The sequence below is a fragment of the Galendromus occidentalis genome, unplaced genomic scaffold (assembly GCF_000255335.2).
Source record: "Galendromus occidentalis unplaced genomic scaffold, Mocc_1.1 scf7180000077474, whole genome shotgun sequence".
Lineage (NCBI taxonomy): Eukaryota > Metazoa > Arthropoda > Arachnida > Mesostigmata > Phytoseiidae > Galendromus > Galendromus occidentalis.
In genome coordinates, this window is record NW_003805462.1 from 946,324 (window position 1) to 963,888 (window position 17,565).

The 17,565-nt window shown below is 50.5% G+C and overlaps 2 protein-coding genes across 3 annotated transcripts; one reads left to right on the forward strand and one right to left on the reverse strand.

Annotated features, from left to right (window-relative positions):
• The first annotated feature begins 865 nt into the window (after positions 1-865).
• LOC100905830 (required for excision 1-B domain-containing protein) lies at positions 866-4,131 on the forward strand. 2 transcript variants are annotated; one of them, XM_003744722.2, is made up of 4 exons: positions 866-1,011; positions 2,859-2,950; positions 3,421-3,592; positions 3,721-4,131. In XM_003744722.2, the coding sequence occupies exons 1-4, from the start codon at positions 1,006-1,008 to the stop codon at positions 3,943-3,945; spliced, it is 495 nt and encodes a 164-aa protein (XP_003744770.1). In that variant the 5' UTR covers positions 866-1,005; the 3' UTR covers positions 3,946-4,131. The 2 variants fall into 2 exon arrangements, with proteins under 2 accessions (XP_003744770.1, XP_003744771.1); XM_003744723.2 differs by lacking the exon at positions 866-1,011 and adding an exon at positions 2,536-2,579.
• A 6,762-nt stretch (positions 4,132-10,893) lies between these two features.
• On the reverse strand, positions 10,894-16,098 carry LOC100901268 (kelch-like protein 8). Its single transcript, XM_018640092.2, has 13 exons — positions 16,064-16,098; positions 15,935-15,981; positions 15,067-15,289; positions 14,578-14,719; positions 14,297-14,492; positions 12,948-13,129; positions 12,699-12,856; positions 12,333-12,583; positions 12,004-12,174; positions 11,785-11,906; positions 11,531-11,696; positions 11,245-11,446; positions 10,894-11,134 (listed from the first exon to the last, which is right to left on the reverse strand). Exons 1-13 carry the CDS (start codon positions 16,096-16,098, stop codon positions 10,894-10,896), a joined length of 2,136 nt encoding a protein of 711 aa, XP_018495608.2.
• Between the last annotated feature and the right edge of the window lie 1,467 nt (positions 16,099-17,565).

A 17,565-nucleotide genomic window follows, 5' to 3' on the forward strand; every position in this document is an offset into this window, starting at 1 on the left:
CACTCATTCTCTTCCTTTCGACGTGAAACGTCTTTAAAAAGGTTGGCCTAGTATTTCACCAAAAGTGTGACGAAACTTGTCCATTTCCTACGCCCTGCAGCTCTGTGCCTTCTACACCGATCGACACCCGGTTGGTATCTTCAGATAGCAAAACTACGGGACATCAATTTCATATACTTCCTGCGGAATTCCCACACGCACAGATCAACTCCTGGAGGCAAGAATGGCACCCTATGCGCCCTATTCGCCCGTGAACATGGCTGCTCCTGGGAGAGGGCGATTCCGAATTTCCGGAGCGCGCGCAACGGCCCAATGGCTAGCATGCTCGAGTCGTACGAATGGCCATTCCGCAGACGTTTCACGTCCTCTACACGGTAGTGGCTCTGCTGCTACCTCTGAATTTTTTCTTAACCTGAAGTGACGGCACCACCCCCACAGTGTCAGGTAGACGCAGTTCCGCTACTAGAGACGAAGAAGAAAAATCAATAACCGAACCCGAGCTTCCTTCTTATCGGTGCACTCACATCTCCTCAAAGTCAACTGTTGTCAGATTTCATTGGCTTCGTTTACCTCGGCGGTATCTGCAGATAAGATCGTTGCGGTCTCTACAGAAAATTATTCGGCGAGGATGTGGCCGAAAAATGGTCGCACGTATTCGATATCAACGTGCCTGTCAGAACCAACAACTTGACAACGCCCCACGATCGTGGACAAATCGCACGTATCGGATCAACCTGCAGTCAGATCATCCGGCTCGATTCCGTCGCCTGGAATAGCTTTCCAGATGATCAGGACTCGCTGCGAGGTCTCCTCTCGGTGGATCTACATGCTCGTGCGCATGGAGAGCCGCACCGCGAATCCGCCGGGGAATGATTTTTGCGGAGGCATCCAGAGCGAGGATCACAGTCGCCCTCAGAAAACTCCGGCGTTAGGTTGTCGTCAACGTGACTCATATCACGGTACTTATTGGTGAATCTAGCCTGTAGCGTTGTCTCTCCGACGAAAATGGCGGTACGTATCCTTAATCCCTGCACAGCGCGGTTTCGCGCTAGCACCCGAGCTGCCACCGCACAGACGCCGCAGTTGGATTCTCCATGAGATTCCGATCTTGATTCCGGACCCGTTAGGAGGGCCGATCGGACTAAGGGCGGGAATGTGAGGAAATTTCCCCCGGAATCCATCGAATGGTGACCTGATGAACACTTCCGACAATTTCCAACACGCGTCTGGGAGAATGAGCTTTCGGCTCACTACAGACGACGGGACAAACGGAGAATCGTCGAACACTGAAAAGCGAGGCATTTTTTCATGGTCCTCCGACCGGAAACTCGCTGTTAGTGAACAATTGACGTGGATCGTAGAACCGCAAAAGACACTCGAGATTCTCGTGCGCCGGTGCCGTTCCTTCCCTGGCCCAAAGCTAATTCAGTGGACTCATCTCCTGAAAATGCGATCTCGTGTTGGAACGTCATGGTGTCCACGACGTATTCCTTGGTCCTGGATCCAATGATTGTCATGTCTCGAAGAAATTCAGAGGTATCAGCAGAGCCACTACCGTGTAGAGGACGTGAAACGTCGTCGGAATGGCCATTCGTAAGACTCGAGCATCGTCATTCTCCCTTTAAACTCAGCTCGTACTTTGAGGTCTCATTATCACTGGTAAAGTCGAACTCTTCACCGAAGTTGGGAAAATATCTTCTTCTGAGTGGAAAATATCTTCTTCTGAGTGGAAAATATCTCCTTCTAAGTTGAAAATATGTTCTTCCGAGTGGAAAATATCTTCTTCTGAGTGGAAAATATCTTCTTCTGAGTTTTGAAAGAGGTGAATGCGGAATTGCGTTGCTAGCCATTGGGTCGTTACGCGCGCTCTGGAAATTTGAAATCGCCCTCTCCCAGGAGGAGCCATGATCACGGGCGAATAGGGCGCATAGGGTGTCATTCTTGCCTCCAGGAGTCGATCTGTGCGTGTGGGAACTCCGTAGGAAGTATATGAAATTGATGTGCCGTAAATTTGCTATCTAAAGACACCAACCGGGTGTCGATCGGTGTAGAAGGCACGGAGCTGCAGGGCGTAGAAAATGGACAAGTTTCGTCACACTTTTGGTGAAATACTAGGCCAACCTTTTTAAAGACGTTTGACGCGTAGAAAATGGACAAGTTTCGTCACACTTTTGGTAAAAAAACTAGGCCAACCTTTTTAAAGACGTTTCACGTCAAAAGTCTTGGAACATTATAATTTGCGGTTCTGATTTACCTTTCGAGCCCAGTGCGTCGATCAGAGAGCACTGTCGCAGAGCCTCGCGAAACACATCGGCCCCCGTTTGGACACTGGACACAGTTCAATGTGCCATCAATAGGCGTGATATCACTCTATTCGAGCCGAAGGGAGGTCGAGAGTCGGGAGCCGGTTTCCCCATTGCGGAAATTCGTCCTCCCGCAGCTCATGTGGCGCCCTCGCGACTCCTGGGGGCGCAACTCTCCACGTGAGAGCCCGGGTGCTTGGAGCCGGCTTCCTAGAGAAATTAAAGGTCGGTTGGCACTGGAAGAGGATGTATCCCTTGGACACTGTGAGAAGCAAGGTACGGTTGAGTTAATTGGTCATTATTCCTGTGACTGATCCAGGTAGCCAGGGACGGGGATCTACATCTTGGCGGTCGCACTAAGCAATGTCCCGAATTTTGATCTCGGGGCAGCGTCTTTTGAGTTGAGAAGATCCCGCGTGCTTCCAGTTTTCCTCTCCTCGGAGCCTCCATCGTCGAGTATCGAAGTCTTAGGTCGCGAATTTGACCTGGTGACAAGCTCTGGTCTAGCATACAGATCTTGGTATAGAACTTTATTCTCTCTTTTCCCGCTTCCAGTTGGATGTTGCCGAGGGTGACGTGATCTATCTGCTCCAAAAGTTCAAGGCACTTCAAGAGGAGCGGATTTACACCTATAATGTATTCCACGAGTGAGTAGCTTCCCCGCATCATACATAGTTGTCACCTACAAACTGCTCCCGAAACGCTTCGCGTCTCCCCGCTCCGCCGCAGAAGAATGTCGTTGTTGATATAAAGAACAAGCTTGGATAAACCTTATCTGACCTCTTCGCCATGTGCTCCATTATGACGCCTGTCTCGTTCATGAATATCTCAGAAAAATTGGCGCATGATAAGGTGGTCTAGTTCGGGTTTCGAAACACTGGTCTTATTTTGGGAGCCGCGGAACACCCACGTGCAAACCATTCGTGGAACTCTGCGTTCGAGATGTGTAATATGATACTCGACGAGGCTCGCTCGAAATATCTACACTGTCAATGCGCGACCCTGGACACGGAATCGGGTGCGGCGATTCTGGAAGGGACGTTCACTGCTCCATTCAGTCAGACACGATGAATCGCGTCTCATTGGATTTTTGAAGACTTACCATTTCCCTTTCCAGGGGGCACAAATTATACCTTGCGTCCGCGCCCAACTATAATTTTCCTCAGTTCCGCCAACTGGTCCATGACGTAACTCAAGAATTCCGTAGGATATCCGAAGGAATCATTGAACTCGAAGAGAGAATCAGACCGATCGATCCGAAACTCGCCTCAGTCATCCAGCACTTGCAGGTTCGTGAGCGATGCCCTCGAAGTCTTAGGAAAGTTTCGGGGAGATCCTCTCAGAAATGTTGCCTTTCGATCAGGGCCGTTCCAGGAGTCAACCCTTTCCACGATTATCACCCGGAACTTATTTCCAGGAAGCCGAGAAAACTAAGCTGCGAGTGACCGCCAGGAAACAACTCGCTGAACAGAGGCTCCAAGACAGCCCGGAAGTGAACCACGAGCTCGCCAACGAGCTAGCAATGATGCGAAAGACTTTGATCACGGTCACGCAAACGATTGTCGACTGCTGCGAGGAAGTCAAGTACGCCCTACAGGAGTACATGAACCAAGACAGAGCATCGGTGGACTTAGAAACTTAGCTCAACCAATTGAAGGGGAAGTCTGTCTGGAGACTCTCCTGAAAAAATCTTGTTCGTATCATTCCTTGCATGCGACCGATATCGCATGTTTGTTCCCGAGAACCGAAGTCCTCCACTCCACCCGGAGATGACGCTCCTTATCTCTACAATAAGAGCAGACAATAAATGTGCAACAACCCCCACTCCAACAAACCCTGGATCTTGCTTTTTTCGATCCGGCATCAGCCTGTCAGACTTCAGGCCGAAGTTTGTACTTTGAAACCGAAAACGAGATCTCATGCTGAGCGAGGCAGAACGGTGCACGGCGAATGCACTGACGGCGAGCATCCGATCCCTTTCGGATGGACAATGGCTGGAACTGGACTTGAGATCTCCATCAGGTGGGCCGACACTCTCTTGTCGGACTCACCCCGATTGGTGTTTTTTTCAGGGCGGACGGGGCTCAGAATTGAAAATCAGAAACTTTCCCTTCCCTAGCTCAATGATACGGCTAAGACCCTGATGGACTGCACAGAGTCTTGACCGTCGTTTTGACCGTATCCAAGATCTTGATTTCCGATGAAAGCCCAGGGGGCCGTCAAGCATGTGATGGATCTCTCGGGTGGGGAGATCGTAGTTTCAGGCTCCGCGAACTAACTCGAAATCCGGCGAGCGAGATGACTCTCTTGTTCTTGATATCCCGCTGTTCGTCGAAAGCTCCAGCTGCGGCGGAGACCGAGAAGGTGAAACCATTTTTTAAATCCTCTATGTGGCGCTCTAATTCAGGCCCTGTGTTCTCGTGTTGTAGTGGAAGCGGGACGCTTGTCTCTTGCGCTTCAGCTATGATCTATATGATTCAGGTGCGAGCAGGGGGGAACTCAGAATGCGGCTCACACCATTACTCGGGTTGCAAATTCGATGCAGAATATGATCGAGAGGCAGCTGCAGCGGGGGGTGGCTCTGTGATAGACTCTTCGGATATCCATTCTTCTCGCGAAGTGTTTCCATCAGGAGGAAGCTCCTTCCCGATACGATTCCTCCGTCCCCAGGATGCCCTTCGTAGAAAACCATGTTCGCATTCAGTCGGAGGCAGCTTCGTCGATCGAGCGCTGAGTTTCGCATTGAAAGATCATCTTTCTTTCCAAATCGTAAGATGCTCCCTGCTGATTTTCTCTGGGGACCGCAAAGACCTGCATCGAACACATGACTGGCCCGTGAAGCCTCATCGGCTCGGTGGTCTCCACGGTCGACGACTCGACCGCGAAGAGACACTCCCGCTATAGCAGAATGTATTCGAATCTCCCGCCTCACGATCATTTGTGGTCGGCAGCTCCGCTCGAATCGAGCCATTAAACGATAAGAAAACAACGGAAAAGTCAAAATTCACAAAATCAGAAAGCGCAATCGCGTCTATCGATGTTGGCGGCCTTATCGGACTGCTTTTAAGATTTATAGAGAATACTACGGGCCCTAAGAACTTCCTAGATTGACTGCGAAGTTTCGGGAAAAGGGCCTACCATGGGTTCAAGGACTCCACCGTCCCTAGATTCTCCTCAGAACTCTCAGACAACACGCTCACGGGAACAGGAAAAATCTCCTCCGAAAACTCGTTCACGGAAATCGAAGGGTCGGAGACAGCCTATGGTTCTGAAGCCTGTTTTCAGCAAGATAACCGTGAGGACAGTGAAACGAGACAAAATCATGAAATCATTACGAGAGTCCAACAGCTCCAAATCAGAAAAATCGAACGACAACTTCATGGCACACTTGTTCAAACCAGCCGCAACGAAGAAAACACAGTGTGTTCAAACAAGCATAGCTTCCAAAGGCACCGAGAGGAACCTTCCAGCCGACAGAACCGACACGAGTTCTATGTGGAGACGACGGGAGAAAAACACGAGAAAAATTGGCTCGTCGTCGAACTCGACAGATGCGGAACGCGAGCCAGCGAGCAGGAAGAAGCCCGGGGAGAACGATATGTCTGGTGCCCCAAAGCCCAGAAAGCAAGGTGTCAAGACTTTCCCCCCACCCCAGTCCGAAACTTCCTCCGCGTCCTCGGCGGACGACGGTGTCTTACATCCACAGATATGACGTGAGTAAATTGCTGTTTCCAGAATCAGATCTTTCTACCCCGATAGATGAGTGAATTTAGGAAAAGAATTTCTTGCGAGGACGATATTCCCTGAATTCTCAGCATGTGCTATGAGGGTGCGAGCTTAGAACGCGCCTCTAATTCATCTGTTTATACCGTCGATCCATAACTTCATAGGATGCGCTAGATATGCCGCTAGAGTCTACAGCCGATCGATCGATTAATTCCTACCTACTTATATACCTCCCGACATACCCTTCCGATCATCATGAGACCTAAATACGACAGCGCAATCAGCGACGAGCTAGCCGGCAAGTCAGTCAGCGAAAAAGCAAGCGAATGCGTCTGCAGACTCTGCGATGTATAGTCCCCTACGAATTCTCAATATCGGAACATATCCCGACGGTTATCAAGACCACAAGGAGAGCAACATATCTCGAGAAACAACAAGAAAAGAAACAACAACAACAACAAACAAACAACAATAAGTAAAACCTTATTTGAAGTATACAGTGAATACAAGAGTTACAATTGATAACGACGATAATCCAAACTCGAATAAACTTAATCTACATCTAAGGGAGCGTGTCTTCTTTGACGGTTTGGGTGCCTTTTAAAGTTCCAAGTTATCTATCCCATCCGGAATCCACCTATTCACCTTCCTCGGAGACTGTTCGGGAATGATGTTATTATTGTGAGTTCGAGATCCTCGATCAGTGAGAATCGCTCGGAGTAAGTGCAAAATAATTTTTCTCGCCGCTCCTGCCTAAATGGTCCCTTTATTCCTCTCCACAGACGCCGAATACACATACGACCGCGTAGAGGTAGAGGGAGGGTCTCATATTCTTGCCATCAGCTGTCGGAGCGTGATCGATGGCGAGACAACGCTTCTTCATTTTTGTATCTCAATCGTAGGAGAATGTTTGAGTGGGATCACACGCTGCAGTTCTCTGCGAACCGGGGCATGGCCAAAGTGGTGCAGGCTTCCCAAGGTCCCGAGAAGGTCTTATCAGGGACGAAAAGAGGCAGAAAAGGCGGGGAGAAAGGAGGGCATTTTGAGGTGATGGGAATTTTCGGAGGGGGTCTAAAGGTTTCAGAGGGTGCGGAAGAGTCTCGGAGAGCATGCGCGGCTCCGTCGGACGACGTGTCTCGTGAAAAGAGGGGAGGCCGTCCGGCCCTTGACCAGCGCGCAGTTCGTTCCGGGCAAAAAGTGTTCGTCATCCATGAGGTGCTGTCCGGATCGGGCCTCGGGAACGTCGAGGGCTCAAAAGCCTACAGAAACAACGGTGGCATGTCGACAGCGAAAGTTGCCCCCCCCCCCCTCCCCCGTCGTTCTCCCGTGCTAGGTGAGGGGTGAGCAGGGGGAACAGTTATTCGAGCCGCGCAGCAAATACACAGAGCAATGTGCCACCGACACCTCCACGACCTTCAGCGTGGCGAGAGCCCTCGCTGGCTTCATCGCGAGCGCTGGAATCAGGTCGTACCGAGTGGGAACAAAATAAGATCACCTTCTTCCAGCTCTCGAGGATGATGAATTCACCAGTAAAGATATTACGAATTCAGGAAATCTCGCTGCGTGAGAAAGTGGGCTCCGAGATCAGCAGAGGGCTAAAATCTTCGACGGCCCTCTGAAGGAAGAATATGGGAATGAAGAATGTGAATGATCTCGTCAACTGGAACGGGGAATTATCTGAGTGATATTTACGCCCCTCTTCCCTGATCCGCTATACATCGATACTGAGAGGAATTTCCACAGATTCGAGCGACGCTCCAAGAGATACATATACGAAGAATCAAGCATGCCTCACGCGGGAGAGGGTTCGGTGATACGAAGAACGAACTATCCTGGGATGGTGCAGCATTCGAACTCGTCCAGGAATGATACTCCAAGTGGCAACGGATACGCATCAGTAGCGGAGGGCCTCAGCCCAAGTTCAGAACAAAAACTGCAACTTCGTATTACCATAGTCGGCTCGTTTACTCGACCTCGCAGCAAGAGGGCTTAAATATCATCAGGCTCGCACGACCCGGCTCATGGATATAGACTCGGGTGCGCAAACTAAGACCCATCATAGAATATCGTCCGACAGGTTGAACTAATTCCCAGAGATCCTCAATTTTAGTAGCTCAGGCGTCGGTCGGAGCCGAGGTGGGTCGAGGAAGCCGCAGCGGATATTTTTCGACCGATTTATGTTTCTCTCCAATCCTCGGAGGAGGAACTCGTTCAGGTAAGGGTCCGTGCTTTCCAGGTTTATTCTGTTTAGATAACATCGAAGGACAACCATCGGGGACCTCGAGACGGATTCGAAAACTTCCGGAAACGAGAGGGAGGCTCAAAGCTCTCCCACATCTCAGAGAAACTCATGCGGTAGATTGGAAAAAATATGCAGATACTCAGGGGAGCGCTGAATACGAGAGAAAGTATCTGTGTGCTCTTAGTCCGGGGAAAATATATGATTCAGGTGCGAGCACGGGGAAACTCAGAATGCGGCTCACACCATCATTTGGGTTGCAAATTCGATGCAGAATGTGATCGAGAGGCAGCTACAGCGGGGGATGGCTCTGCGGTAGACTCTTCGGATATCCATTCTTCTCGGGAAGTGTTTCCAGAAGGAAGCTCCTCCCCGATACGATTCCTTGCTCGGACTTTGTTGGATGCCCTTCGTTGAAATCCATGTTCGCATTCAGTCGGACGCAGCTTCGTCGATTAAACGCTGAGTTTCGCATTGAAAGATCATCCTTCTTCTCGAATCGTAAGATGCTCCCTGCTGATTTTCTCCAGGGACCGCAAAGACCTGCATCGAACGCACGACTGGCCCGTAAAGCCTCATCGACTCGCTGGACTCCACGATCGTCGACTCGACCGCGAAGACAGACTCCCGCTATCGCAGAATTTATTCGAAACTCCCGCCTAACGATCATTCGTGGTCAGCAGCTCCGCTCGAATCGAGCCATTGAATGATAAGAAAAAAAGGTTCATAATTCATAAAATCAGAAAGCGCAATCGCGTTCATCGAAATTTGCGGCCTTATCGCGGTGCTTTGAAGGTTTATTGAGAAGACTACGTGCCCTAAGAACTTCTTTGATTGACTGCGAAGTTTCGGGAAAAGGGACTACCATGGGTTCAAGGAACCGTTCAAGGACTCCACCGTCCATAGATTCTCCTCAGAACTCTCCGACAACACGCTCACGGAAACAGAGAAAATCTCCTCCGAAAACTCGTTCACGGAAATCGAAGGGTCGGAGACAGCCTACGGTTCTGAAGCCTGTTTTCAGCAAGATAACCGTGAGGACAGTGAAACGAGACAAAATCATGAAATCATTACGAGAGTCCAACAGCTCTAAATCAGAAAAATCGGACGACAACTTCATGGCACACTTGTTCAAACCAGCCGCAACGAAGAAAACACAGTGTGTCCAAACAAGCATAGCTTCCAAAGGCACCGAGAGGAACCTTCCAGCCGACAGAACCGACACGAGTTCTATGTGGAGACGACGGGAGAAAAACACGAGAAAAATTGGCTTGGACCTAGACCTCGCGAAAAAACTCGATAGTTCGTCAGTTCCTCTCAGTGCACGCGCAAGGAGGAGACACGGTACTCCCAGACGAAATTATCGTCTCAGAGCCACGTCGTCTAATTCGACAGATGCGGAACGCGAGCCAGCCAGCAGGAAGAAGCCCGGGGAGAACGACATGTCTGGTGCCCCGAAGCCCAGAAAGCAAGGTGTCAAGACTTTCCCCCCACCCCAGTCGGAAACTTCCTCCGCGTTCTCGGCGGACGACGGTGTCACGCCGATCATCTTGCTGGAGTCTCGGTCACAAGAGGTCCCTTCTTCGGATTCGTCGCAAGGATCTTATCTCCAACCAGCTGAGGCGTTCATGAGTCTCGCCCACAAAGGCAAATCCAGAAGTGACGAAGGTGAGGTGGCTTTCAAAGCTTCCGCCACCGCAACCCAATCGCCTGTTCGAGAGGAGCAGAGCGCTAGTGACGCCGACGGTCCAATAAAAAAATTCGAAACCAAGAACCCGCCGGTTTCCCCAGCTGAGGAGAAACGGGTCGCGCTCGATGCGCTGGCGGCGGCGGATCGAAAATCTATTGAATAAATCCTTCTTGGAAAACTTGTATTTTCACGGTCCTCAAAGATCGGATGCGAGCACTGGCACCTTGAATCTTCCGCTGGAGATCGTTCCTCGGGTGATATTCGTTGGATCTCGATGAGCGGAAACTTCGACTGAAGAACAGATGGAAGATCTCTCCGAAGGTCCAGTTGAATCGTTTTATTGGTCGCATAATGACCCGATATGCCGCCTCGGTGATATATGAACGAGACTTATAGATCGGATTTCGGACGAACCATTGTCGAGCGCTCCTCGCGAGCTGAACTATGGCAACAGACAAAAAACGAACATTCATTTTGATCGTTCTCCTGCATGTGCGTAGATACCACATGATCCGATTGTGACATTGGTACACAAAATGCTCAAGGGAAATTACTATGTACACATGGTGTATTCCGGGGACGGAACCCCGAGCTAATCAACAATGAAAGCCGGAGAGACTCTCCAAAATCATGAGTACGAGACAACCCGATGACTCGCCCTTAACGAAAACCTCTTCGTTCCCAATATGCATCGATTTCTCCGAGTACGGTATTCTCCGAAACAACATCACGGCTGATCATTAACACAACACCGATGAGCACCTCAAGATGGGCACTTCGAGATTATTCGAAATTCTTATAGGCAAATGGAACGATGAAGAGTGGACAGAAAATTCCCGCTTCCGGAATCGTACTCCGAGAAGCTGAGAGGAACGCATATTGTGCAGAAATATTCTCGACCGCGCACCTAGAGGTAGACAAGATCACCAGGAGCACTAGCGCGAGTTCGTCGACGTAAACTTCACCGATTGATCATTGCTTTGTTCGCTCATAATCTTCAGCTTAGATCCCTGATCTTGGATTGATTTCGATGAATCTGACTTCGATCTGCCGGTTGTGGTCCCGCTATTAAGATCGAGCTGACGGACTTTTTGCATCAGATTCAGAATAGAGCCAGTGCAGTGGGTGACACCTGCTCCGGCACGCCGCCTGCAGATTGGATGCGCGAAGGACCATCTGTAAGGAGGAACTATATTTGAGACCCACGCTCGGTGCGGGAAACTATGGGGAGAGGGGGCGAGAATGGCTGCGGGGGGCACGGGGTGAATTTTCGGAACGCTGCTCACGTGTTCAGTATTGGGTCGTAGACTTCCACTGATTCGAGGTACTTGGTGCCGTCGTGGCCTCCAACGGCGTAAATTCGATTCCCAAGAGCCGCACCACCCACTCCCCCGCGAGCGACAGACATGGGAGCGACTTGAGTCCACTCGTCTCTCTCCAAGTCGTACAATTCGGCGGACTTCAACGGTATATTGTTGTCGAATCCTCCTGAAACGGTATCCCGTGAGAGATCGCGCCAGTGTGCAAATCCTGGAGATTTTCATTCCCGCTGAATAGAATCCGATATCTCACCGAAAACATAAATGTATTTATCCACTAATCCGACTACAGCTGCAGCGCCAGCTCGTCTGTGCTTCATCGATGCCGTATGAGTCCATCGATCGAGATGCGGATCGTACTTTTCACAAGCCGATAGCGATGTTTGACCCACGTTGCCGCCGAACGCGTATATAATGCCCTGTGTAGAATAGGATTTCGTCAAGGCTGATCCCCTTGAGAATCGGCAGTCGGATTATTATCAATTATTATTGACTCCGAATGCTAACCTGTACTGCAATTACAGCAACACCGCCTCTCGGGGTAAGCATGGGCGCGACAGACGTCCACGCATCGTTCATGATATCGTATCGTTCCACAGTATTGAAGAAATTGATGTCGTCCAAACCCCCTGATCCCGGAAGAGAGAGATTATCCCATAAGTCTACGACATGAATCCGCTCCTCATAAGAAGTTATCTCCGAATGATATCAATCGAAGCTTCTTACCGACAGCGTAGATTGGACCCGTTTCGAGGTTGACGGCACAAACTCCAAGACCTCTCCGAGGAGTCCTCATCGGTGATATTGATTTCCATTGGAATGTGTTTGGGTTGAAAACTTCACAGGAGCATAAATGGCGGTTGTCTTCGTCGCAGCCTCCTACCGCATAAACTTTACCTGGGAGCAAGCAAGACGCCGGAATGGCTTCCTCTGAACGGGAATTTTTTTCCGATAGCAGGGAACATCTCGGTTCCCCTCGAGCCAAGAATCATTTCCTCCGTGTCTTCGATTCTGGAATAGTGTCTGCGAATGGAGAATTTCCTGACGGTCCTTACCTGCGACGCTACAAGAAGCGACATGCCTCCTTTTGATACGCATGTCCACCCCTTTCAACCAGACGTTGTCCAGCACAGAATAGAATTCGGTCGATGCGCAGGGATCGCCCGAAGTATCGCGTCCTCCGATGCAGAACAGAATTCCCGCATAACTCTTCCGAGGCTCAAAACGGTCCGATGAGATGGGGGCATCGCCAGACAGCAGAGATGCCCTCCAGAGTTGATAGTCCTTGGCTTCGTCAATTAGATTCCTGCGGACGGTCTTCCGATAAGGGACAAGGCCGGCTCTTATATTTTTGAAAGAGTCCCAACCTCTCCAGCCCTCCAAGGCAAGGGAGTGCTCTGACGGGGAAAGTCTCAACGCACCTGCATTCTATGTTGTCGGAAAAATCGAACATGACCGTGTTCCTCAGATAACAAGGTGGCAATAAAGGCAGGCGAACTTTGGCGAGGATCCGAGACACTAAGCTTTTGTCGCTCATTCGATTCCCACAGCTCAGCCAATTGAGCACGCACTCATAGACCTTCCGAAGAGAGACACGCGTGAGCCGCTTAACGTCATTCGCAGTCCCGCTCCTGGGATAGAACACGACAAAGACATCTTGAATGTATCACCTGAATTTCATTGTCTACGCAGAGACTCGACGATTCCAAAAGTCGTTCCAGGGTCGAAGCGTCCAGGGCTAGGAACTCTTCGCCCCCGTAACACGTGATATCCGGCCAGTTTCGAAGGATGAATTTGTAAGCAGCTTCAGCTAACCCGTTGAGGCCGTGGGCTGCTGCGAAATGCCATATTCCTGTTGGATGAAGAACAGTGCACTCATGATACTGCTCGGCAAGGGGTCGTTGTCCGAACTAGAACATCGTGAAGTGAGAGTGTCGCACACCCTCAAGCCAACCGTGAGACATCGAACCTCGGAAAGGGCAACGATATGGAAGGATTTAGCATCGTCCCGTGTGGTCTGAGTGGTATACTTTTCCTCGGATAACCTCTCCCCCTTAATGACCCTATCCAGGAAAGGCGAAGAATCCGACTTGATGCAGAGGTTTTACATTTTTTGAATATTTATTGGCGGAGCCGAATCATTCGGACAACCATCGGCACGCTTCGACCATGGAAGCCTCGCCCATATTCCACACTATCCGTACTTCCATTCAATGCTTCCGGAAGACCAGGGGTTGGGGCGGGGTGTATTCCGGCGTCCGGAAGCTTGTCATTAGACTGTCTTATTGTGTCTCGGCACGACGCCGATTCGTCGAGTTTGCGTCTTTGCCATCGCGCCCTCGAGGAGCGGGGATTTCGAAGCATGGCACAAATATTACTCCACAGCAGCGCGTGGAAAGCTCCGATGAACTCGGAACCGCAAGGATATCGCCGCTCCCCTTCGGGAACTCCGATAGAAGAAAATTCTGCTTATTAGGAAAATCGATTCCGAGTAATGAATCAGTCACTTGGTGGAGCTCCTCGAGTTCCCCCCAAATTCATTCGTGGGCGAACCGGCATCGGAGGAGTACATATTCGGATTCCCGGGATGGAGAACTAGGTATTCCTGTTCCGAATTCGTGAGCTTTGAATAAAATATCCATTCTTTCCGTCCTCCCTCCTGTAGGCAAAACTGCGGAGCTCCGGAGGAATGCAATATCACGCCATTGCACAAAGCGTAATCATTGCCAGCTCGAGTCTAAACGGTGTTCAGTCACGACATCCGTGCCCTCCCTGGAGGCCCCGTGAGCAACACTCTCTTCCTGCACTTCACATGCCCGCGTCGACGACTTCGAGTAGGACGGTATTCTTTCTACGTGTTCTCAAAACTCGATTCCGCCCGATCGGCCCCCCACGAATGGCAGTGATATTGCGGGCGACAAGAAATAAAACCTCTCATCCCGCCCCACATGTCCTCCGGACTTAGCAGTGTTCCTCGAAGCGAAAAAGAGAACCCGCCAAGGGATGAGCGAAGACTCACCCAAACAGTTATGATGCGCCATAATTTTGTCCTTCATGTATTGACAGCACGCGAGCTCCAAATTGTCTATCTGGAGCACCGAGGCCGCATGTAAGAGCGACTGAATGTTCTGGGGACACAACGTGATTTGCGAGGAATACGCGAAGTCGACGATCTGCTGGAGCGCTTCGGAGTTTATGTCGTGGATCTCCACAACCTGCGAAGAAACGAACTCGGTTCCATTCCGAATCCTCGGTGATGAGTTATTTCTCTGAAAATCGGGAAAAGGGACCAGCACCCACCGATTGCGAACATTCTTTCAGATCCGATGTGAACATGGCGTGGAAATACTGCGAAACACAAGCCAGTATCAACCTGTGACAATGGATTTGCTTGGATCCGGTCTGCAGAGCCACGTCGCAGAGGACGTGGTCGTTGTACATTCTTCAGAAAAAAAATTAATTCCTTTAGAATGCTTTCTCTGAGCTAATTTGAATACATCGAATGTTCCCCGCTCGGCACAGACGATCAGGAAAGATTCCGGGGAGGTGATCAGAACACGATTTCCGCGGAGCTGTTGGATCTGTTTCCATCAATGGGAGCGGGAACCATTATCTGCATCTGTTCGTACAGCATTCCGATGGAGGAAGAGAGGATAATAAATTCGGCATACCAACAAGTTGCAGAGAATCTCTGTGTTGCTCGCATTGCGGGAAAATCCCAACAGCGCCTCGCGCGGGGATCCAGAGTAGCGGACAGAATCTTTCCAGTGCAAGCTTCTGAAGACTCACCTGCGCAAGGCTTTGAATGCTCGCAACGACTGATCGGGAACCATGAAAGTGACCGTCTCGCCCTCACGATTGGAACAGTCATCCGATTCCGTTAAGGTCGATGGGGGAGTCTCCATGGCGGCGTTGTCCACTGGGGGACGGCCGTCTACCGCGGAGACGTCCTGATAGCACAATAATTCGCTCACAGCGAGGTTCCCATTGGTTTGCGCCGTTTTGCCAGGTTCTGGGTTCGAACCAGTCCAGGAGAACGGTGGTTTCGGTATCGGAGGATGTTGCTACCCTCCTCCTTCGGAGCGAGGCGTGAGAAGGAGACGAGAGATTTCGGGAGAGGGCCGAGATCGGGGGAGAGGGTGTGGGGAGTGGAGGGGGTGTTTCGAGGCTGACCACCCCTATTGACGAATTCTCTCCGATTCAGGGCGGAGAGTCCAACTTCCTCTGGAGTGGCTTGCGATGGGGATGCCCTCGAAGCTTTGAAATTGAGTTTAGAAGATTGAATCCTAGGAGATTATATGCAGGGCAGCTTCAGGGCGGCGTCCGTGGTCGGATTGCCTCCTACATACCCAGGGATGAGGGAAATTCCATGACCTGAGACTAGAACCGACACTTAAGTCGGATCAGGGTTAATGATCGCATAAATGCAGGGAACCAGTGTGCGTGAGGATTTCCGTGATGTATAGAAAAAATGTCACTTCAGTCGAAGCATCAGAAGGTCCAGCAAAACTTCAGAGTGATTCTATCACGTCCCTCGCTCACGGAGCCTGGTCACTTCGAATTATTTCCTGGAATGGAGTTCTGCGCTCCGAAGGTTCCGGATGCTCATCAACACTCTCCACAGTTAGCACTGATAACTCGGATGTGTTCTACTCACCTGTCCAGAACAAGACATTGAGGAAACTGTTCGTTGAAGAGGATGTCCTGCAAGGAGAGAAAGACGTAAAGGATAACTTTTTATTGGAAACGTCTCTCTCGTCTAGTAGCATCGTACACTTCTCCTTACGACTCTCCGTTACGCAGGACCACACATATCGCCATTCCATGGGTACGATTATGAGCAGCTGTAAGATGGAAGCGCCGATTGATCCGGAGCCAACAATCTCGTTTCGGGAATATGTTCGAGAGCGGCCTTGTCAGTTTGGAGGAATGGATCTCTATTTCATATCAAAACAATTGTCTTTGGTCTCGCCTCGAAGCTGATCCATTCACTCCGCTGGCCGTCGAAGAAAGGTGCAGCTCTCGACGGGCGGGAACGAAGAGAGCGTATTCACGGTGAAACATAATGACACCGAGCGGAGCTCAATCGTCCCGACGATGGGAGTTTTCACCGAATCTTCTCTCAGGGCAAAGCCTAGTGACTGCGGACGATCCTCCGATCTGGAAAACACGATGAACCGGGAGGAGACCGACTTCCTCCCCCTTAATGCACCCAAATCGACTTCGAACGTTAGAATTTCATGCTTTTTAGGTCGGCCGAACTTCGACGTGACCTCAGTGGACTCCGCTGACCACGCATCGATAGTTGCGGCTAAAAATAACTTACGTCTTGGATGTCTCGTAGCCTGAATCTGTCTAGGGTTTGCCACCTAGGCGATCCAGTATATCTCATGTTTATCGCGGCTCATCATTATACATATGTGACGAGCCGCCCGCCCAGCCGGCAGGGGCAGCTGGGAAGCCGAGGGGCAGCGGGAGAAGACTTTCCCTCCGATATTTCGAGCGGAGAAGATCATTCAAGTCATGCTTCACAGGATATCCTCCTGGACTGGGGTCGGTCCATACCGTATCCCCTATGATAGTTTCCTCTGCTCAGATCATAAATGCCAATTGGAGGGTGCCCGTCTTCTTTTCTTTTCGTTTTTCTAGGGCATACCGTGGGAGCCCATCGATATATTCAATGCTTTTACGGAAGATGAGTTCGGATTTAATTACTATTTTTTCCCCTTCGGACCTCCCCATTCTTTTTAGGTCGTGATGTAGAGCGTTTTGTGGCGTTTCTGAGCGCGAGACTGCTAACCATTCGAACCCGGATTCACCTGTGATACTCGAACATCCGTTTCGGAAGCCCCATTCCGTGCTCCGATGAGGATTTTTCGGTCCACGGGTCCCTCCGGGGACATGGGGGCTCCTCCGAAGAATAGATCCTATTCTCTCAACTCAGTCAGATGCTCCACTTACATCCCTTCGGATTGTTCGAGCAGTAACTTGATTTCCGACCCCTAGTTCAACTACCTACCAGAGTCATTGCTCCTTCCAATCTACGAATGGTCGAAAAGTCAGAGCGTCTTGCGAATCGCATGCAGATTTGCATCGAGCACCTGGCCGTTGTCACATGCAGATTATCGCTGTTTCGGGGCTAGCAGTCGGCTACTCAATCGGCGAGCCGAGCGCTCCGCTGAGCGTTCCTTGGGGCTCGGAGACGTTCGTGATTAGAAACAAAGAATGAAGGAAAAGCGGATAAGGAAAAAAAATCAGTCTGCTGATGAGGTGCTATGAATAGATTTT